This window comes from Phyllobates terribilis, unplaced genomic scaffold, assembly GCF_046119375.1.
Source record: "Phyllobates terribilis strain yellow unplaced genomic scaffold, ASM4611937v1 Scaffold_11__3_contigs__length_659146591, whole genome shotgun sequence".
In the NCBI taxonomy this organism is placed as follows: Eukaryota; Metazoa; Chordata; class Amphibia; order Anura; family Dendrobatidae; genus Phyllobates; species Phyllobates terribilis.
The window spans coordinates 614,244,515-614,267,412 of NW_027362771.1; the positions used below are offsets into that span (position 1 = coordinate 614,244,515).

The 22,898-nt window shown below is 51.9% G+C and overlaps 2 protein-coding genes across 3 annotated transcripts in view; one reads left to right on the forward strand and one right to left on the reverse strand.

Moving 5' to 3' along the window:
• Nucleotides 1–7,777, reverse strand: part of LOC141165406 (uncharacterized) — a 41,466-nt gene extending 33,689 nt beyond the window's left edge. Inside the window, exon 1 of the mRNA XM_073651006.1 lies at nucleotides 7,657–7,777. The gene's annotated coding sequence lies outside the window, so the exon portion shown is untranslated. The remainder of the gene's footprint in view (nucleotides 1–7,656) is intronic.
• Nucleotides 7,778–8,684: 907 nt separating this feature from the next.
• Nucleotides 8,685–22,601, forward strand: SLC25A11 (solute carrier family 25 member 11). 2 transcript variants are annotated; one of them, XM_073654485.1, is made up of 8 exons: nucleotides 8,685–8,858; nucleotides 11,607–11,759; nucleotides 11,853–12,059; nucleotides 12,143–12,233; nucleotides 12,315–12,405; nucleotides 12,513–12,612; nucleotides 12,797–12,848; nucleotides 20,670–22,601. In XM_073654485.1, exons 1-8 carry the CDS (start codon nucleotides 8,788–8,790, stop codon nucleotides 20,823–20,825), a joined length of 921 nt encoding a protein of 306 aa, XP_073510586.1. In that variant the 5' UTR covers nucleotides 8,685–8,787; the 3' UTR covers nucleotides 20,826–22,601. The 2 variants fall into 2 exon arrangements, with proteins under 2 accessions (XP_073510586.1, XP_073510587.1); XM_073654486.1 differs by lacking the exon at nucleotides 8,685–8,858 and adding an exon at nucleotides 9,208–9,345.
• The last annotated feature ends 297 nt before the right edge of the window (nucleotides 22,602–22,898 follow it).

A 22,898-nucleotide genomic window follows, 5' to 3' on the forward strand; every position in this document is an offset into this window, starting at 1 on the left:
GACTGCACTGAAGGCGGAGGAGACCACGACCTGTACAGGGAGACTGCACTGAGGGTGCAGGAGACCACGTGCTGTACAGGGTGACTGCACTGAGGGTGGAGGAGACCACATCCTGTACAGGGTGACTGCACTGAGAGTGGAGGAGACCACGACTTGCACAGGGTGACTGCACTGAGGGCGGAGGAGACCACGACCTGTACAGGGTGACTGCACTGAGGGTGGAGGAGACCACGACCTGTACAGGGTGACTGCACTGAGGGTGGAGGAGACCACGACCTGTACAGGGTGACTGCACTGAGAGCGGAGGAGACCAAGATCTGTACCGGGTAACTGCACTGAGAGCGGAGGAGACCACGACCTGTACAGGGTGAGTGCACTGAGGGCGGAGGAGACCACGACCTGTGCAGGGTGACTGCACTGAGGGCGGAGGAGACCACGACCTGTACAGGGTGACTGCACTGAGGGTGGAGGAGACCACGACCTGTACAGGGTGACTGCACTGAGGGTGGAGGAGACCACGACCTGTACAGGGTGACTGCACTGAGAGCGGAGGAGACCAAGATCTGTACAGGGTGACTGCACTGAGAGCGGAGGAGACCACGACCTGTACAGGGTGAGTGCACTGAGGGCGGAGGAGACCACGACCTGTACAGGGTGACTGCACTGAGGGTGGAGGAGACCACGACCTGTACAGGGTGACTGCACTGAGGGTGGAGGAGACCACGACCTGTACAGGGTGACTGCACTGAGGGTGGAGGAGACCACGACCTGTACAGGGTGACTGCACTGAGGGTGGAGGAGACCATGACCTGTACAGGGTGACTGCACTGGGGGTGGAGGAGACCACGACCTGTACAGGGTGACTGCACTGAGGGTGGAGGAGATCACGACCTGTACAGGGTGACTGCACTAAGTGTGTAAGAGACCACGACCTGTACAGGGTGACTGCACTGAGGGTGGAGGAGACCACGATCTGCACAGGGTGACTGCACTGAGGGTGGCGGAGACCACGACCTGTACAGGGTGACTGCACTGGGGGTGGAGGAGACCACGACCTGTACAGGGTGACTGCACTGAGGGCGGAGGAGACCACGACCTGTACACGGTGACTGCACTGAGGGTGGAGGAGACCACGATCTGCACAGGGTGACTGCACTGAGGGTGGAGGAGACCACGACCTGTACAGGGTGACTGCGCTGAGGGCGGAGGAGACCACGACCTGTACAGGGTGACTGCACTGAGGGTGGAGGAGACCACGACCTGTACAGGGTGACTGCACTGAGGGTGGAGGAGACCACGACCTGTACAGTGTGACTGCACTGAGGGCGGAGGAGACCACGACCTGTACAGGGTGACTGCACTGAGGGTGGAGGAGACCACGACCTGTACAGGGTGACTGCACTGAGGGTGGAGGAGACCACGACCTGTACAGGGTGACTGCACTGAGGGCGGAGGAGACCACGACCTGTACAGGGTGACTGCACTGAGGGCGGAGCAGACCACGACCTGTACAGGGTGACTGCACTGAGGGTGGAGGAGACCACGACCTGTACAGTGTGACTGCACTGGGGGTGGAGGAGACCACGACCTGTACAGGGTGACTGCACTGAGGGTGGAGGAGATCACGACCTGTACAGGGTGACTGCACTGAGTGTGGAAGAGACCACGACCTGTACAGGGTGACTGCACTGAGGGTGGAGGAGACCACGACCTGTACAGGGTGACTGCACTGAGGGTGGAGGAGACCACGACCTGTACAGGGTGACTGCACTGAGGGTGGAGGAGACCACGACCTGTACAGGGTGACTGCACTGGGGGTGGAGGAGACCACGACCTGTACAGGGTGACTGCACTGAGGGTGGAGGAGACCACGACCTGTACAGGGTGACTGCACTGAGGGTGGAGGAGACCACGACCTGTACAGGGTGACTGCACTGGGGGTGGAGGAGACCACGACCTGTACAGGGTGACTGCACTGAGGGTGGAGGAGACCACGACCTGTACAGGGTGACTGCACTGAGGGTGGAGGAGACCACGACCTGTACAGTGTGACGGCACTGAGGGCGGAGGAGACCACAACCTGTACAGGGTGACTGCACTGAGGGCGGAGGAGACCACAACCTATACAGGGTGAGTGTACTGGGGGTGGAGGAGACCACGACCTGTACAGGGTGACTGCACTGAGGGCGGAGGAGACCACGACCTGTACAGCGTGACTGCACTGAGGGTGGAGGAGACCACGACCTGTACAGGGTGACTGCACTGAGAGCGGAGGAGACCACGATCTGTACAGGGTGACTGCACTGAGAACGGAGGAGACCACGACCTGTACAGGGTGAGTGCACTGAGGGTGGAGGAGACCTCGACCTGTACAGGGTGACTGCACTGAGGGTGGAGGAGACCACGACCTGTACAGGGTGACTGCACTGAGGGTGGAGGAGACCACGACCTGTACAGGGTGACTGCACTGAGAGCGGAGGAGACCACGATCTGTACAGGGTGACTGCACTGAGAGCGGAGGAGACCACGACCTGTACAGGGTGAGTGCACTGAGGGTGGAGGAGACCACGACCTGTACAGGGTGACTGCACTGAGGGTGGAGGAGACCACGACCTGTACAGGGTGACTGCACTGAGAGCGGAGGAGACCACGATCTGTACAGGGTGACTGCACTGAGAGCGGAGGAGACCACGACCTGTACAGGGTGAGTGCACTGAGGGTGGAGGAGACCACGACCTGTACAGGGTGACTGCACTGAGGGTGGAGGAGACCACGACCTGTACAGGGTGACTGCACTGAGGGTGGAGGAGACCACGACCTGTACAGGGTGACTGCACTGAGGGTGGAGGAGACCATGACCTGTACAGGGTGACTGCACTGGGGGTGGAGGAGACCACGACCTGTACAGGGTGACTGCACTGAGGGTGGAGGAGATCACGACCTGTACAGGGTGACTGCACTGAGTGTGGAAGAGACCACGACCTGTACAGGGTGACTGCACTGAATGTGGAGGAGACCACGATCTGCACAGGGTGACTGCACTGAGGGTGGAGGAGACCACGACCTGTACAGGGTGACTGCACTGAGGGTGGAGGAGACCACGACCTGTACAGGGTGACTGCACTGAGGGCGGAGGAGACCACGTCCTGTTCAGGGTGACTGCACTGAGGGCGGAGGAGACCACGACCTGTACAGGGTGACTGCACTGAGGGCGGAGGAGACCACGACCTGTACAGGGTGACTGCACTGAGGGTGGAGGAGACCACGACCTGTACAGGGTGACTGTACTGAGGGTGGAGGAGATCACGACCTGTACAGGGAGACTGCACTTAAGGCGGAGGAGACCACGACCTGTACAGGGAGACTGCACTGAGGGTGCAGGAGACCACGTGCTGTACAGGGTGACTGCACTGAGGGTGGAGGAGACCACGTCCTGTACAGGGTGACTGCACTGAGAGTGGAGGAGACCACGACCAGAACAGGGTGACTGCACTGAGGGTGGAGGAGACGACGACTTGCACAGGGTGACTGCACTGAGGGCGGAGGAGACCACGACCTGTACAGGGTGACTGCACTGAGGGTGGAGGAGACCACGACCTGTACAGGGTGACTGCACTGAGGGCGGAGGAGACCACGACCTGTACAGGGAGACTGCACTGAGGGTGGAGGAGACCACGACTTGTACAGGGTGACTGCACTGATGGTGGAGGAGACCACGACCTGTACAGGGTGACTGCACTGAGAGCGGAGGAGACCACGATCTGTACAGGGTGACTGCACTGAGAGCGGAGGAGACCACGACCTGTACAGGGTGAGTGCACTGAGGGTGGAGGAGACCACGACCTGTACAGGGTGACTGCACTGAGGGTGGAGGAGACCACGACCTGTACAGGGTGACTGCACTGAGGGTGGAGGAGACCACGACCTGTACAGGGTGACTGCACTGAGGGTGGAGGAGACCATGACCTGTACAGGGTGACTGCACTGGGGGTGGAGGAGACCACGACCTGTACAGGGTGACTGCACTGAGGGTGGAGGAGATCACGACCTGTACAGGGTGACTGCACTGAGTGTGGAAGAGACCACGACCTGTACAGGGTGACTGCACTGAATGTGGAGGAGACCACGATCTGCACAGGGTGACTGCACTGAGGGTGGAGGAGACCACGACCTGTACAGGGTGACTGCACTGAGGGTGGAGGAGACCACGACCTGTACAGGGTGACTGCACTGAGGGCGGAGGAGACCACGTCCTGTTCAGGGTGACTGCACTGAGGGCGGAGGAGACCACGACCTGTACAGGGTGACTGCACTGAGGGCGGAGGAGACCACGACCTGTACAGGGTGACTGCACTGAGGGTGGAGGAGACCACGACCTGTACAGGGTGACTGTACTGAGGGTGGAGGAGATCACGACCTGTACAGGGAGACTGCACTTAAGGCGGAGGAGACCACGACCTGTACAGGGAGACTGCACTGAGGGTGCAGGAGACCACGTGCTGTACAGGGTGACTGCACTGAGGGTGGAGGAGACCACGTCCTGTACAGGGTGACTGCACTGAGAGTGGAGGAGACCACGACCAGAACAGGGTGACTGCACTGAGGGTGGAGGAGACGACGACTTGCACAGGGTGACTGCACTGAGGGCGGAGGAGACCACGACCTGTACAGGGTGACTGCACTGAGGGTGGAGGAGACCACGACCTGTACAGGGTGACTGCACTGAGGGCGGAGGAGACCACGACCTGTACAGGGAGACTGCACTGAGGGTGGAGGAGACCACGACTTGTACAGGGTGACTGCACTGATGGTGGAGGAGACCACGACCTGTACAGGGTGACTGCACTGAGAGCGGAGGAGACCACGACCAGCAAACGGTGACTGCACTGAGGGTGGAGGAGACCACGACCTGTACAGAGTGACTGCACTGAGGGTGGAGGAGACCACGACCTGTACAGGGTGACTGAACTGAAGGTGGAGGAGACCACGACCTGTACAGGGTGACTGCACTGGGGGCGGATGAGACCACGACCTGCACAGGGTGACTGCACTGGGGGTGGAGGAGATCAAGACCTGCACAGGGTGACTGCACTGGGGGTGGAGGAGATCAAGACCTGCACAGGGTGACTGCACTGGGGGTGGAGGAGACCACGACCTGTACAGGGTGACTGCACTGAGGGTGGAGGAGACCACGACCTGTACAGGGTGACTGCACTGAGGGTGGAGGAGACCACGTCCTGCAAAGGGTGACTGCACTGAGGGCGGAGGAGACCACGACCTGTACAGGGTGACTGCATTGACGGTGGAGGAGACCACGTCCTGTACAGGGTGACTGCACTGAGGGTGGAGGAGACCACGTCCTGTACAGGGTGACTGCACTGAGGGTGGAGGAGACTATGACCTGTACAGGGTGACTGCACTGGGGGTGGAGGAGACAACGTCTTGTACTGGGTGACTACACTGGGGGTGGAGGAGACCACGGCCTGTACAGGGTGACTGCACTGAGGGTGGAGGAGACCACGACCTGTACAGGGTGACTGCACTGAGGGTGGAGGAGACCATGACCTGTACAGGGTGACTGCACTGAGGGTGGAGGAGACCACGGCCTGTACAGGGTGACTGCACTGGGGGTGGAGGAGACCACGACCTGTACAGGGTGACTGCACTGAGGGTGGAGGAGACCATGACCTGTACAGGGTGACTGCACTGAGGGTGGAGGAGACCACGACCTGTACAGGGTGACTGCACTGAGGGTGGAGGAGACCATGACCTGTACAGGGAGACTGCACTGAGGGTGCAGGAGACCACGTGCTGTACAGGGTGACTGCACTGAGGGTGGAGGAGACCACGTCCTGTACAGGGTGACTGCACTGAGAGTGGAGGAGACCACGACCAGAACAGGGTGACTGCACTGAGGGTGGAGGAGACGACGACTTGCACAGGGTGACTGCACTGAGGGCGGAGGAGACCACGACCTGTACAGGGTGACTGCACTGAGGGTGGAGGAGACCACGACCTGTACAGGGTGACTGCACTGAGGGCGGAGGAGACCACGACCTGTACAGGGAGACTGCACTGAGGGTGGAGGAGACCACGACTTGTACAGGGTGACTGCACTGATGGTGGAGGAGACCACGACCTGTACAGGGTGACTGCACTGAGAGCGGAGGAGACCACGACCAGCAAACGGTGACTGCACTGAGGGTGGAGGAGACCACGACCTGTACAGAGTGACTGCACTGAGGGTGGAGGAGACCACGACCTGTACAGGGTGACTGAACTGAAGGTGGAGGAGACCACGACCTGTACAGGGTGACTGCACTGGGGGCGGATGAGACCACGACCTGCACAGGGTGACTGCACTGGGGGTGGAGGAGATCAAGACCTGCACAGGGTGACTGCACTGGGGGTGGAGGAGATCAAGACCTGCACAGGGTGACTGCACTGGGGGTGGAGGAGACCACGACCTGTACAGGGTGACTGCACTGAGGGTGGAGGAGACCACGACCTGTACAGGGTGACTGCACTGAGGGTGGAGGAGACCACGTCCTGCAAAGGGTGACTGCACTGAGGGCGGAGGAGACCACGACCTGTACAGGGTGACTGCATTGACGGTGGAGGAGACCACGTCCTGTACAGGGTGACTGCACTGAGGGTGGAGGAGACCACGTCCTGTACAGGGTGACTGCACTGAGGGTGGAGGAGACTATGACCTGTACAGGGTGACTGCACTGGGGGTGGAGGAGACAACGTCTTGTACTGGGTGACTACACTGGGGGTGGAGGAGACCACGGCCTGTACAGGGTGACTGCACTGAGGGTGGAGGAGACCACGACCTGTACAGGGTGACTGCACTGAGGGTGGAGGAGACCATGACCTGTACAGGGTGACTGCACTGAGGGTGGAGGAGACCACGGCCTGTACAGGGTGACTGCACTGGGGGTGGAGGAGACCACGACCTGTACAGGGTGACTGCACTGAGGGTGGAGGAGACCATGACCTGTACAGGGTGACTGCACTGAGGGTGGAGGAGACCACGACCTGTACAGGGTGACTGCACTGAGGGTGGAGGAGACCATGACCTGTACAGGGTGACTGCACTGAGGGTGGAGGAGACCACGGCCTGTACAGGGTGACTGCACTGAGGGTGGAGGAGACCACGACCTGTACAGGGTGACTGCACTGAGGGTGGAGGAGACCATGACCTGTACAGGGTGACTGCACTGAGGGTGGAGGAGACCACGGCCTGTACAGGGTGACTGCACTGGGGGTGGATGACACGATGACCTGCACAGGGTGACTGCACTGGGGGTGGAGGAGATCAAGACCTGCACAGGGTGACTGCAGTGGGGGTGGAGGAGACCACAACCTGCACAGGGTGACTGCACTGAGGGAGGAGGAGACCACGACCTGTACAGGGTGACTGCACTGAGGGTGGAGGAGACCACAACCTGTGCAGGGTGACTGCACTGAGAGCAGAGGAGACCACGACCTGTACAGGGTGACTGCATTGAGGGTGACGGAGACCACGACCTGCACAGGGTGACTGCACTGAGGGAGGAGGAGACCACGACCTGTACAGGGTGACTGCACTGAGGGTGGAGGAGACCACGACCTGTACAGGGTGACTGCACTGAGGGTGGAGGAGACTACTACCTGTATAGCGTGACTGCACTGAGGGTGGAGGAGACCACGTCCTGTGCAGGGTGACTGCACTGAGGGTGGAGGAGACCACGACCTGTACAGGGTGACTGCACTGAGGGAGGAGGAGACCACGACCTGTACAGGGTGACTGCACTGAGGGTGGAGGAGACTACTACCTGTATAGCGTGACTGCACTGAGGGTGGAGGAGACCACGTCCTGTGCAGGGTGACTGCACTGAGGGTGGAGGAGACTCTGTCCTCACACCAGGTGCCTGTTCCTGGTTGGTGACCCTCCGTATATTATGTCACTGATCGTCGCCATCTCACCTTCCTGCACTTTCCCCCACGATTATCTAGTAATTGTGGTTAATCATTAATGATCGCACTGATCAGCGATCTCTGACCGGCAATATCCCCGATAACCAGTGCAGGAGTGATTTCAGGCCTGGATATGGTGGCGCTTGTAGTCCTCCTATTATAATGTCACAGACGTCTTCTGGAAACATGAATTCGGGGTCATGTGACCGCGGTTTGGCAGCGGCAATGTTTCAGAAGGAAATATAAGAAAATAATGTCTGTTGCCATGGAGACACAACCAACATGGCAGCACAGCATCACTGCCTCCAGTATATGGCTTTATCACCATGGAACCATGATGCAGGTTTAGAGCCGCAGTTCACACTCCTGTTTCAATGACCGCCATGTCTGCCGTAAACATAATATAAAAACAATAAAAAAATAGGTAATCACTTTCCTAAATACTTGAAATTGTAAAAATAATTTTTGAATGAAAACTTTATTGCTTTACACGTGCAGTATCCAGAATCCAAAATGGCCGCCGCTGCAGTTTGCCCTTAACCAAAATATAGGGATATTTCCTCTATAAATGCAGAATTTGGCAGCCAGTAGCTCTAAGGACGAGGTCACATCAGCTGCTTTCAAATAATACCACAAGATTGCCTTTACGTAGTGTTCTTTATTGCTTGTTTCTCCCATTTCAATGATGGCCGTCGGAGAGTAACTGCCCTCTTCCAATATGTCTGCGCGTCCTGCCGTGGTTACGTCACCAGGCAAACGCCCCCTCCCTGAGCTCGCACACCTCCCGTGTCACCTTGGGGGTCTCTCCGGTCAGTCGGTGACAAGATGGCGACAGCAAGAGGGAAAGAGAGGACCTCCCCCAAGGCCATCAAGTTCCTTTTCGGGGGTCTGGCCGGGTAATGTCTGCGATCTGGAGCGGGACCCGAATTATAGACGGAGCCCCCACTAATAATGATAATGAGTGCTCCCCTATAATTCCCCATTAATAATGGTAGCTTCCTTATAAGTAATAGGTCTAGACTGTACCATTGTGTCTGTGTAGGGGTGTGTTTCGGTACTTTTGCTGTGAGGTGTATTATAAGGTTATTTATTACAGGTGAGCCCTGATATCCTGCGCCGTCCTCGCAGCACGTTGTCTCCTCATTTATGGATTTTATTGTTAGAGTCGCTTCGATCGGTGTGTTAATATGTCATATATAATCTGGTGCATGGAAACCATCAGCAGGGAGGCTGCAGCTGCTGAGCTGTCTCCTGATTGTACTGCGGGCTGGTGAGGAGGACACCTAGACTGTCTGCTGCTATGAATGACTGATTCACTTACAGCATCCGACCTGCATGCTGATGGTTTCCATAAGGTGAAAGGGCATTATTGCTGAAAACGAGGTAAATCCGACATGACTATCAGTGGAGACCCTGGCGGTGACCTCGGGGGTCTTGTGAGAGTGTTGCGGGGGGGGAGGACAGGAGGTCGGCGACTGCTCAGTAATAGGAGAACGGCAGAAAGTGGTGGAAAGAGGGGATGATGTCTGCGGGGCGCTGAATATAGGGGGAACCGCCGCTGCTGCAGAACCTCTTTGTGTAAGAGCAGTCGGGGGTTATATCAGGCATTTATTTATCTACTGATGGCCCCGGTGCGCCCCCCACCATCACTGACGGCCGAAGTGCCCCTTCCCCCACTACCCCCCCCCCCCCCCCCCGCTATCACTGACGGGCCCCAGTTTACCCCCCCCCCCCCCCCGCTATCACTGACGGGCCCCAATTTACACCCCACCCCCTCTATCACTGACGGGCCCCAGTTTACCCCCCCGCCATCACTGACGGGCCCCAGTTTACCCCCCCGCTATCACTGACGGGCCCCAGTTTACCCCCCCCCCCCCGCTATCACTGACGGGCCCCAGTTTACCCCCCCCCCCCGCTATCACTGACGGGCCCCAATTTACCCCCACCCGCTATCACTGACGGGCCCCAGTTTACCCCCCCTCTATCACTGACGGACCCCAGTGACTCCCACATTATCACGTACAGCCATAATGCCCTTTCCTCCACCACTAACTGCCACTGTAAACCCCCCATTACCACTTAGAGGCACAATATCCTCCCACTGTCACTGACAGCCCAGCAAACCCCCCACTACTATTGACAGGCACAATATTCTCTGCTACTACTGACAGGCACAGAAACCCCCCACCACCACTGACCGCCATAGTACACCCCTCGAGGTTCCTTTGGATGTCAGTGGTAGTGGAGGTGGGATGGCCCTGACTTCAATGGTCCAGTGACAGCCATGATGCTACCTCTCTTCCTAATGAACCTCTGATACCACTGACCGATCAGGGGGCATCTCAACCCCTGTGGCCTCGGGGTCTGCGCTCCCCCTCTTGCTGCACTGATGATCTGTATCTGATCAATCTTTGGTCACTTTCCCTTTTAATCTGCATTCCTCCACTGCAGAGAAAACAAATGTTCTGATTATGAGAAGATAAGGAGGAGAAAGTCCGATCACTGAGGAGAGAGCTCCGCCGTACGGGGGAAAGTGTAATCACTGAGGAGAGAGCTCCGCCGTACAGGGAAAAGTGTAATCACTGAGGAGAGAGCTCCGCCGTACAGGGAAAAGTGTAATCACTGAGGAGAGAGCTCCGCCGTACAGGGAAAAGTGTAATCACTGAGGAGAGAGCTCCGCCGTACAGGGAAAAGTGTAATCACTGAGGAGAGAGCTCCGCCGTACAGGGAAAAGTGTAATCACTGAGGAGAGAGCTCCGCCGTACAGGGAAAAGTGTAATCACTGAGGAGAGAGCTCCGCCGTACGGGGGAAAGTGTAATCACTGAGGAGAGAGCTCCGCCGTACGGGGGAAAGTGTAATCACTGAGGAGAGAGCTCCGCCGTACAGGGGAAAGTGTAATCACTGAGGAGAGAGCTCCGCCGTACAGGGGAAAGTGTAATCACTGAGGAGAGAGCTCCGCCGTACAGGGGAAAGTGTAATCACTGAGGAGAGAGCTCCGCCGTACAGGGGAAAGTGTAATCACTGAGGAGAGAGCTCCGCCGTACAGGGGAAAGTGTAATCACTGAGGAGAGAGCTCCGCCGTACAGGGGAAAGTGTAATCACTGAGGAGAGAGCTCCGCCGTACGGGGGAAAGTGTAATCACTGAGGAGAGAGCTCCGCCGTACGGGGGAAAGTGTAATCACTGAGGAGAGAGCTCCGCCGTACGGGGGAAAGTGTAATCACTGAGGAGAGAGCTCCGTTGTGCAGCAGAAAGTGTAATCACTGAGGAGAAGGCTCCGCCGTACAGGGGAAAGTGTAATCACTGAGGAGAGAGCTCCGCCGTACAGGGGAAAGTGTAATCACTGAGGAGAGAGCTCCGCCGTACAGGGGAAAGTGAAATCACTGAGGAGAAGGCTCCGCCGTACAGGGGAAAGTGTAATCACTGAGGAGAAGGCTCCGCCGTACAGGGGAAAGTGTAATCACTGAGGAGAGAGCTCCGCCGTACAGGGGAAAGTGTAATCACTGAGGAGAGAGTTCCGCTGTACACTGGACCAGCACCTGCTGAGGGGTTGTTGCAGTGTATCAGCATAGTCCAGCTCTCTTCTGGGATTTTTTCTATAGGGGGCGCTCTCCCGGCACTAACTCCCTCTGTTCCTGCACACAGGATGGGCGCCACCGTGTTCGTGCAGCCGCTGGATCTGGTGAAGAATCGCATGCAGCTGAGCGGAGAGGGCGCCAAGACCAAGGAGTACAAGACCAGCTTCCACGCGGTGGGCAGCATCCTGAGGAACGAGGGTCTGCGGGGGATCTACACCGGGTGAGAGCCCAACTAATGATCTCGCAGCTCCCCCCTGTATCGCCCTGCAGGGGGCGGCGCCGTCTTACTTCTGTATCACCCCCTCGCCCTCAGGTTGTCCGCCGGTCTGCTGCGTCAGGCCACGTACACGACCACCCGCCTGGGGATCTACACCATTCTCTTCGAGAAGCTGACCAAGGCGGACGGGACTCCCCCCAACTTCTTCATGAAGGCCGCTATCGGGATGACGGCCGGGGCCACGGGGGCCTTCGTGGGGACTCCGGCCGAGGTGGCGCTGATCAGGATGACGGCTGATGGGAGGTAATGGGTGCAGAGAGCGCCCCCGGTGGTGCTGGCAGTGTTGTTCGCCCCTCCGCTCCATGTGACGTCTTCTCCTCGTGCAGGTTACCCCTCGACCAGAGGAGGGGATACAGCAACGTCTTCAATGCCCTGGTCAGGATGTCGCGGGAGGAGGGCGTCACCACGCTGTGGAGGGTGGGTGTAGTAGTCCATGCAGGGTGCTGGAGGTCACGGCCTCCTGCCCTGTAGTCACCCTGACCCTTCTCTCTCCTCCAGGGCTGTGTACCCACGATGGCGCGGGCCGTGGTGGTCAATGCTGCCCAGCTGGCCTCCTACTCCCAATCCAAGCAATTCCTTCTGGATTCTGGTGAGAGAACAAACCTGGCGGGTGGAGACCGTCAGCAAGGAGGTGTCTGACCGGCTGTAGGTGTGTAGGGTAGGATCAGCTCCTGATTACCTCTGCTTCTCCTGTAGGATATTTCCGGGATGACATTCTCTGCCACTTCTGTGCCAGTATGATCAGCGGCCTGGTCACCACCGCCGCCTCCATGCCCGTGGACATCGCCAAAACCAGGTGAGGTTGAGAGCTATCATCAGCTCTGTCATAGGGAAAACCATCGCTCAGCTCATCCAAGGCTGCCTGGTTCAGGCATAGCGTGCTCCAACTACTGCTGAGCCTGAGACTTAAAGGGACGGTGCCAGGCAGAGCGGTGAGGTGTGGGGGTTATAACTGCAATAACCTCTCTCCTCACCCGCAGGATACAGAACATGCGGATGATCGACGGGAAACCCGAGTATAAGAATGGACTGGTGAGTGCACGAAGGGGAGAAGAGCACGTGTGTCAGCGCGCGGGACCCCAAGTGTGACAGACTAGCAGCTGTGCAGTGTGTGAGAGAGGCATGAGCCAGGTTATCACACCCTGTATTATACCCCAGAGCTGCACTCACTATTCTGCTGGTGCAGTCACTGTGTACATACATTACATTACTGATCCTGAGTTACATCTTGTATTATACCCCAGAGCTGCACTCACTATTCTGCTTGTGCAGTCACTGTGTACATACATTACATTACTGATCCTGAGTTGCATCCTGTATTATACCCCTGAGCTGCACTCACTATTCTGCTGGTGCAGTCACTGTGTACATACATTACATTACTGATCCTGAGTTACATCCTGTACTATACCCCTGAGCTGCACTCACTATTCTGCTTGTGCAGTCACTGTGTACATACATTACATTACTGATCCTGAGTTGCATCCTGTATTATACTCCAGAGCTGCACTCACTATTCTGCTAGTGCAGTCACTGTGTACATACATTACATTACTGATCCTGAGTTACACCCTGTATTAAACCCCAGAGCTGCACTCACTATTCTGCTGGTGCAGTCACTGTGTACATACATTACATTACTGATCCTGAGTTACATCCTGTATTATACTCCAGAGCTGCACTCACTATTCTGCTGGTGCAGTCACTGTGTACATACATTACATTACTGATCCTGAGTTACATCCTGTATTATACTCCAGAGCTGCACTCACTATTCTTCTGGTGCAGTCACTGTGTACATACATTACATTACTGATCCTGAGTTACATCCTGTATTATTCTCCAGAGCTGCACTCACTATTCTGCTGGTGCAGTCACTGTGTACATACATTACATTACTGATCCTGAGTTACATCCTGTATTATACCCCAGAGCTGCACTCACTATTCTGCTGGTGGAGTCACTGTGTACATACATTACATTACTGATCCGGAGTTACATCCTGTATTATACTCCAGAGCTGCACTCACTATTCTGCTAGTGCAGTCACTGTTTACATACATTACATTACTAATCCTGAGTTACATCCTGTATTATACTCCAGAGCTGCACTCACTATTCTGCTGGTGCAGTCACTGTGCACATACATTACATTACTGATCCTGAGTTACATCCTGTTTTATACTCCAGAGCTGCACTCACTATTCTGCTGGTGCAGTCACTGTGTACATAATACATTACTGATCCTGAGTTACACCCTGTATTATACCCCAGAGCTGCACTCACTATTCTGCTGGTGCAGTCACTGTGTACATACATTACTGATCCTGTACTGATCCTGAGTTACACCCTGTATTATACTCCAGAGCTGCACTCACTATTCTGCTGGTGCAGTCACTGTGTACATACATTACTGATCCTGAGTTACATCCTGTATTATACTCCAGAGCTGCACTCACTATTTTGCTGGTGCAGTCACTGTGCACATACATTACATTACTGATCCTGAGTTACATCCTGTATTATACTCCAGAGCTGCACTCACTATTCTGCTGGTGCAGTCACTGTGCACATACATTACATTAATGATCCTGAGTTACATCCTGTATTATACCCCAGAGCTGCACTCACTATTCTGCTGGTGCAGTCACTGTGTACATACATTACATTACTGATTCTGAATTACATCCTGTATTATACTCCAGAGCTGCACTCACTATTCTGCTGGTGGAGTCACTGTGTACATACATTACATTACTGATCCTGAGTTACATCCTGTATTATACTCCAGAGCTGCACTCACTATTCTGCTGGTGCAGTCACTGTGTACATACATTACATTACTGATCCTGAGTTACATCCTGTATTATACTCCAGAGCTGCACTCACTATTCTGCTGGTGCAGTCACTGTGTACATACATTACATTACTGATCCTGAGTTACATCCTGTATTATACCCCAGAGCTGCACTCACTATTCTGCTGGTGCAGTCACTGTGTACATACATTACATTACTGATCCTGAGTTACATCCTGTATTATACTCCAGAGCTGCACTCACTATTCTGCTGGTGCAGTCACTGTGTACATACATTACATTACTGATCCTGAGTTACATCCTGTATTATACTCCAGTGCTGCACTCACTATTCTGCTGGTGCAGTCACTGTGTACATACATTACATTACTGATCCTGAGTTACATCCTGTATTATACTCCAGAGCTGCACTCACTATTCTGCTGGTGGAGTCACTGTGTACATACATTACATTACTGATCCTGAGTTACATCCTGTATTATACTCCAGAGCTGCACTCACTATTCTGCTGGTGCAGTCACTGTGTACATACATTACATTACTAATCCTGAGTTACATCCTGTATTATACTCCAGAGCTGCACTCACTATTCTGCTGGTGCAGTCACTGTGTACATACATTACATTACTGATCCTGAGTTACATCCTGTATTATACTCCAGATCTGCACTCACTATTCTGCTGGTGCAGTCACTGTGTACATACATTACATTACTGATCCTGAGTTACATCCTGTATTATACCCCAGAGCTGCACTCACTATTCTGCTGGTGCAGTCACTGTGTACATACATGCTGTTGCTTAGTTCTGTTCCTCCCATTCTGTAGGTGTCATTTTTGCCCAGATGTAGAAACTTGCATTTCTCGCTCTTGAATACCACTCTATTAGTCGCTGCCCATTGTTCAGGCTTATCTAGATCCCTCTGAATCCTTTACCTTCTCTAGTGTTCGCTATCCCTCCTAGCTTTGCATCTTCTACATATTTGATTAGTTTACCTTCAGTTCCCTTATCGAGATCATTTATAAAAATGTTGAACAACACGGGCCCAGGACAGAGCCTTGTACTACCCTACTTGAAACACTCTCCGAATTTTATGTGCAACCATTTATTACCACTCTTTGAGTACGATCACGGAGCTAGTTATGAACACACCTAACAGTTGATTTGTCAATCCCATACTTGGTCATTTTTTCAGTAAGGATAGTATGAGCTACTTTATCAAATGCTTTGATGAAGTCAAGATATAGTATATCTACTGCATTTCCCTGATCCACCCATTCAGTAATTCCATCATTGAAGGAAATTAGATTAGTCTGGCATGACTTGTTTCCTACAAACCCATGCTGGCTTTGTTTCATTACTGTATTCTCATCCAAGTACTTGCATACATGCTGTTTTAATAGTTTGTTCAAATAGCTCTCTGGCCTATTATTTCCTGGTATAGAAGTAAGGCTCACTGGCCTGTATATCCCTGGTATAGAAGTAAGGCTCACTGGCCTGTATATCCCTGGTATAGAAGGCTCACTGGCCTGTATATCCCTGGTATAGAAGGCTCACTGGCCTGTATATCCCTGGTATAGAAGTAAGGCTCACTGGCCTGTAATTACCTGGTATAGAAGTAAGGCTCACTGGCCTGTAATTACCTGGTATAGAAGTAAGGCTCACTGGCCTGTAATTACCTGGTACAGAAGTAAGGCTCACTGGCCTGTAATTACCTGGTACAGAAGTAAGGCTCACTGGCCTGTAATTACCTGGTACAGAAGTAAGGCTCACTGGCCTGTAATTACCTGGTACAGAAGTAAGGCTCACTGGCCTGTAATTAGCTGGTATAGAAGTAAGACTCACTGGCCTGTAATTTCCTAGTATAGAAGTAAGGCTCACTGGCCTGTAATTACCTGGTATAGAAGTAAGGCTCACTGGCCTGTAATTACCTGGTACAGAAGTAAGGCTTACTGGCCTGTAATTACCTGCTACAGAAATAAGGCTCACTGGCCTGTAATTTCCTGGTACAGAAGTAAGGCTCACTGGCCTGTAATTAGCTGGTATAGAAGTAAGGCTCACTGGCCTGTAATTACCTGGTATAGAAGTAAGGCTCACTGGCCTGTAATTACCTGGTACAGAAGTAAGGCTCACTGGCCTGTAATTACCTGGTACAGAAGTAAGGCTCACTGGCCTGTAATTACCTGGTACAGAAGTAAGGCTCACTGGCCTGTAATTAGCTGGTATAGAAGTAAGACTCACTGGCCTGTAATTTCCTAGTATAGAAGTAAGGCTCACTGGCCTGTAATTACCTGGTATAGAAGTAAGGCTCACTGGCCTGTAATTACCTGGTACAGAAGTAAGGCTTACTGGCCTGTAATTACCTGCTACAGAAATAAGGCTCACTGGCCTGTAATTTCCTGGTACAGAAGTAAGGCTCACTGGCCTGTAATTAGCTGGTATAGAAGTAAGGCTCACTGGCCTGTAATTTCCTAGTATAGAAGTAAGGCTCACTGGCCTGTAATTTCCTAGTATAGAAGTAAGGCTCACTGGCCTGTAATTACCTGGTATAGAAGTAAGGCTCACTGGCCTGTAATTACCTGGTACAGAAGTAAGGCTTACTGGCCTGTAATTACCTGCTACAGAAATAAGGCTCACTGGCCTGTAATTTCCTGGTACAGAAGTAAGGCTCACTGGCCTGTAATTAGCTGGTATAGAAGTAAGGCTCACTGGCCTGTAATTACCTGGTACAGAAGTAAGGCTCACTGGCCTGTAATTACCTGGTACAGAAGTAAGGCTCACTGGCCTGTAATTACCTGGTATAGAAGTAAGGCTTACTGGCCTGTAATTACCTGGTATAGAAGTAAGGCTTACTGGCCTGTAATTACCTGGTATAGAAGTAAGGCTCACTGGCCTGTAATTACCTGGTACAGAAGTAAGGCTTACTGGCCTGTAATTACCTGGTATAGAAGTAAGGCTCTCTGGCCTGTAATTTCCTGGCACAGAAGTAAGGCTCACTGGCCTGTAATTACCTGGTACAGAAGTAAGGCTCACTGGCCTGTAATTTCCTGGCACAGAAGTAAGGCTCACTGGCCTGTAATTACCTGGTACAGAAGTAAGGCTCTCTGGCCTGTAATTTCCTGGTATAGAAGTAAGGCTCACTGGCCTGTAATTTCCTGGTATAGAAGTAAGGCTCACTGGCCTGTAATTTCCTGGTATAGAAGTAAGGCTCACTGGCCTGTAATTTCCTGGTATAGAAGTAAGGCTCACTGGCCTGTAATTTCCTGGTACAGAAGTAAGGCTCACTGGCCTGTATTACCTGGTACAGAAGTAAGGCTCTCTGGCCTGTAATTACCTGGTACAGAAGTAAGGCTCACTGGCCTGTAATTTCCTGGTATAGAAGTAAGGCTCACTGGCCTGTAATTACCTGGTACAGAAGTAAGGCTCTCTGGCCTGTAATTTCCTGGTATAGAAGTAAGGCTCACTGGCCTGTAATTTCCTGGTACAGAAGTAAGGCTCACTGGCCTGTAATTACCTTGTATAGAAGTAAGGCTCACTGGCCTGTAATTTCCTGGTACAGTAGTAAGGCTCACTGGCCTGTAATTTCCTGGTACAGTAGTAAGGCTCACTGGCCTGTAATTTCCTGGTACAGAAGTAAGGCTCACTGGCCTGTAATTACCTTGTATAGAAGTAAGGCTCACTGGCCTGTAATTACCTTGTATAGAAGTAAGGCTCACTGGCCTGTAGTTTACTGGCTCCATCCTTTCCCTTTTTGAAGATGGGGACATTTACCCTTCTCCAATCTTCTGGGACTTCTGTTCTCCAGGAATTTTCAAAGATTCTGGCTAGTGGTTCTGCAAGTTCCTCTGCTATCTCATTACCCTAGGATGTAATTCATCTGGATCAGGACATAGCCAATTTACATGAATTTATAAGTATTCCCTCAGCATTTCTCTGTGTATAGATAGTGTGGATTCTTTTAGTCTTTCGAATATAGTTATCTTGACACAGCAAAAAACCAGTACAAACCAGTTGTTTTTCTACCGTGTTGGTTATGGAAACTAGCGTAGGCACATTGGAAACTTGTCTTGCCGCAAGCTGTTTTTACATCATCTTGTGATCTGATCCCTTTAATCGGTCTTTCTTATCTTGGCTATGCATGAATCACCTTAGGCACGAGCCACATCCTAGTCATTCAGTGTAAGCCTGTGACGATAATGCAGCCAAAAGCTCATCATTCAAAGACTTTACAATTAATCACAAAAAAGTCCTATAGTAGAAGGTGAACCTACGCCCCAGTCTCAAGTCTTTTGCAGCCTCTAAGAGGTTTTCCTCCAGGATTGCCCTGTACAGTATTTAGCTCCATCATATTCCCATCATCTCTGACCAGCTTCCCTGTCCCTGCTGAAGAAAAGCCTCCCCACAGCATGATGCTGCCACCACCATGTGTGACGGTGGGGATGGTGTTTTCAGGGTGATGTGCAGTGTTAGTTTTCTGCCACACATAGCATTATGCATTTTGCCCAAACAGTTCTCCTTTGGTCTCATGTGGCCAGAGCCTTTTCTTCCACATGCTCACTGTGTCCCCTACATGGCTTCTGCAAACTACAATCAAGACTTTTATGGTTTGCTTTAAAAAATGGCCTCTTCTTGCCCCTCTTCCATAAAGGCCAGACTTGTGGAGTATACTCCTAATAGTTATCCTGTGCACAGATTCTCTCGGGGGGCCTTCACAGAACAGCTGTAGTTATACTGAGGATAAATTACACCCAGGTGGACTCAATGTACTAATTATGTGACTTCTGGAGGTGGGGGGGGAGTACAAATGCACAGAACAATTCTCAAATTTATATGCACACAGTGACTGCACCAGCAGAATAGTGAGTGCAGCTCTGGAGTATAATACAGAATGTAACACAGGATCAGTACAGGATCAGTAATGTAATGTATGTACCCAGTGACTGCACCAGCAGAATAGTGAGTGCAGCTCTGGAGTATAATACAGGAGGTAACTCAGGATCAGTAATGTATGTACACAGTGACTGCACCAGCAGAATAGTGAGTGCAGCTCTGGGGTATAATACAGGATGTAACTCCGGATCAGTAATGTAATGTATGTACCCAGTGACTGCACCAGCAGAATAGTGAGTGCAGCTCTGGAGTATAATACAGGATGTAACTCAGGATCAGTAATGTAATGTATGTACACAGTGACTGCACCAGCAGAATAGTGAGTGCAGCTCTGGAGTATAATACAGGATGTAACTCAGGATCAGTAATGTAATGTATGTACACAGTGACTACACCAGCATTATAGTGAGTGCAGCTCTGGAGTATAATGCAGGATGTAACTCAGGATCAGTAATGTAATGTATGTACACAGTGACTGCACCAGCAGAATAGTGAGTGCAGCTCTGGGGTATAATACAGGATGTAACTCAGGATCAGTAATGTAATGTATGTACACAGTGACTGCACCAGCATTATAGTGAGTGCAGCTCTGGAGTATAATACAGGATGTAACTCAGGATCAGTAATGTAATGTATGTACACAGTGACTGCACCAGCATTGTAGTGAGTGCAGCTCTGGAGTATAATACAGGATGTAACTCAGGATCAGTAATGTAATGTATGTACACAGTGACTGCACCAGCAGAATAGTGAGTGCAGCTCTGGAGTATAATACAGGAGGTAACTCAGGATCAGTAATGTAATGTATGTACACAGTGACTGCACCAGCAGAATAGTGAGTGCAGCTCTGGAGTATAATACAGGAGGTAACTCAGGATCAGTAATGTATGTACACAGTGACTGCACCAGCAGAATAGTGAGTGCAGCTCTGGGGTATAATACAGGATGTAACTCCGGATCAGTAATGTAATGTATGTACACAGTGACTGCACCAGCAGAATAGTGAGTGCAGCTCTGGAGTATAATACAGGATGTAACTCAGGATCAGTAATGTAATGTATGTACACAGTGACTGCACCAGCAGAATAGTGAGTGCAGCTCTGGAGAATATTTTCCGCTTCTTTAGCCCATGTCTGTTTGTTGTAGGACGTTCTCATGAAGGTGGTCAGATACGAGGGATTCTTCAGTCTGTGGAAGGGCTTCACCCCGTACTACGCCCGGCTGGGACCTCATACGGTTTTGACTTTTATTTTCCTGGAGCAGATGAACAAGTACTATAAGCAATTCTTCCTGAGCGGATGATGGGACTGGCGCGGCTCCTGATTTATCCAACCTTACAGGCACAAACCCCTCGTACACCCCCTTGTCCAGCAGGACCACCACTCCCTGCCCCTGCAGCGCGTCACCTTTGACCTTTTGTGGTTGCGGTCCCGGGTATGAGGGCGTCCAGGGTATCTGCTTTATTTAATGCTTTTTACATTTTCAGGGCACTTCCACACAAATCTTATTTATACATAAAAGGGGATCAAGAAAAATCCTCTCTAGCTTTTCTTTTTTTATGGTCTTGAAAGTCAGGACCATAAAACTGTGTAGTCACCAAATGCAATCCTCTTTAAGCGTGGGCGGGGCTTCCTCTCAGGGATTTTAGCTCCTCCCATGAGGATCGTGCAATATACTTTTCAGTGTGAAATTGCCCTTTAAATATGTCGCTTTAATTTTTCAATGTTTTTGGTCGTGGCTTTAAATTCCTTTCATTTCTTTTGTTAAAAAATAGCAATTTATTTTTAATGTTTTTTGGATTCCCCGCCCCTCAGCGTCTTAATGAATTCTTATTTAATACAGTGCAGACTGTGCGGAGCGCGGCCCGAAGACGACCGGGATGTGGCACAACTCCGCCTCATTGTCAGTTATTCTTTTGTTATTATTGTTGTTCTGTTGCTTTAAGAGGCTTGTGGGTCGTGTGACACTGTCTGAGAACTACAAATCCCAGCAGATCAGACCCACCTAAGCTTGTTTTACAGATCATGAGCTAAAAGTACAAAAACACTTCTATTACTACAGTGCAATCGATCAACACGCCAGGGATCGTGCTGAACGCTTTATAGGGGGGGGGGGGGACATAGACTTTTTATTTGATGAGGGCCCTTTAAGCAGGGGTGAGCTGGACCCCGTCCCCCTTTTTTTTTTCTTCTTTTTCCCCTTCTCGCTTTGTTAGTTTGAGGGTCTCCCATTTCCTTTATAGGGTTACTGTTGACTTTTGCTGCCACCACCATTCATAGAAACACCTAAGTTGGCTCCACTTAGCGTTAAGTATTGGATGCCATTGTTGAGCCATCAGATTTAAAGGGGGTTTTCCTTTTTTTTTTTCCGTTTTATTTTTTCCTTAAATGCATATATTTGGGGCTAAAACGATCATTTTTGCAATTGGGTTTCATTAAACATTTTGCAGCGTTTGCCTTCTATAGTCTGTCTATTTATGATCACAGACCACATCAAAGTTGAATGTGCAGGAAAAGAAAAAGCCTGTAAAAGCCAAACGGTGTAAAATTTTTAATGAAACCCAATTACAGAAATTGATTTATACATTTATTTAAGTAGAAAACAACAACCATACCCCCCAAAGGTGGACAACCCCTTTAAGGCTTCCATTTTGTAGGATTTTTATCACACTTTAACACAAGGTGCTAAACAAGTATGACTGCCATAACATGATCTTAATGGCCATAGTTTAGGGGTCTTCTAGCCCCCTGACACTCCTACTGGGATTGGTCGCGGTATTTATTTCGAGGTGTAAATATGTGCGCCCCACCCATTTGACAGAGATGTATATTCACATACGTACATCGCCACACACATATATTTTTTTTTATCGACTTGAACGACGAAGCTCATTGGGCTACAGTAGTAATCCCCTGGTCTCCTCGGCAATCTGGCATCTCCTAAATAAAGTTTCGGAAGTCAGTAGCGACTACGTATGGGAAACGGCCGCCGCTGTCATTTTGCGGTATCGGCATCTCGTCGGCCTAACGAGGATGAAAACGTGAAAGAAAATCTGAATAAAATGTGGTTTTGGTGCAAGACTGAGACATCTTTCTTTCTGCTTTACAAAGTGTTATGCACATGCCCGGGCTGAGCGGCGTGTGCGTGTGATTGTAGTGATTCCACTGGACCATGAACCGGAGAGTGCCTGGAGGGGCGTGACTAAGTATCTGGCCGATCCGACCAAGATGGCACGACGGCATACGACGCCAGTGCACCAGGGAGAAACCGGGCAGAGGGACCAGGTGCTACTCCAGGTCAAACTCCGGACACGGGGGTTGACCCACACAGGGATTACTGGATCAGGCTGGTTAGGCTGGCGCACAGACTGGAGGG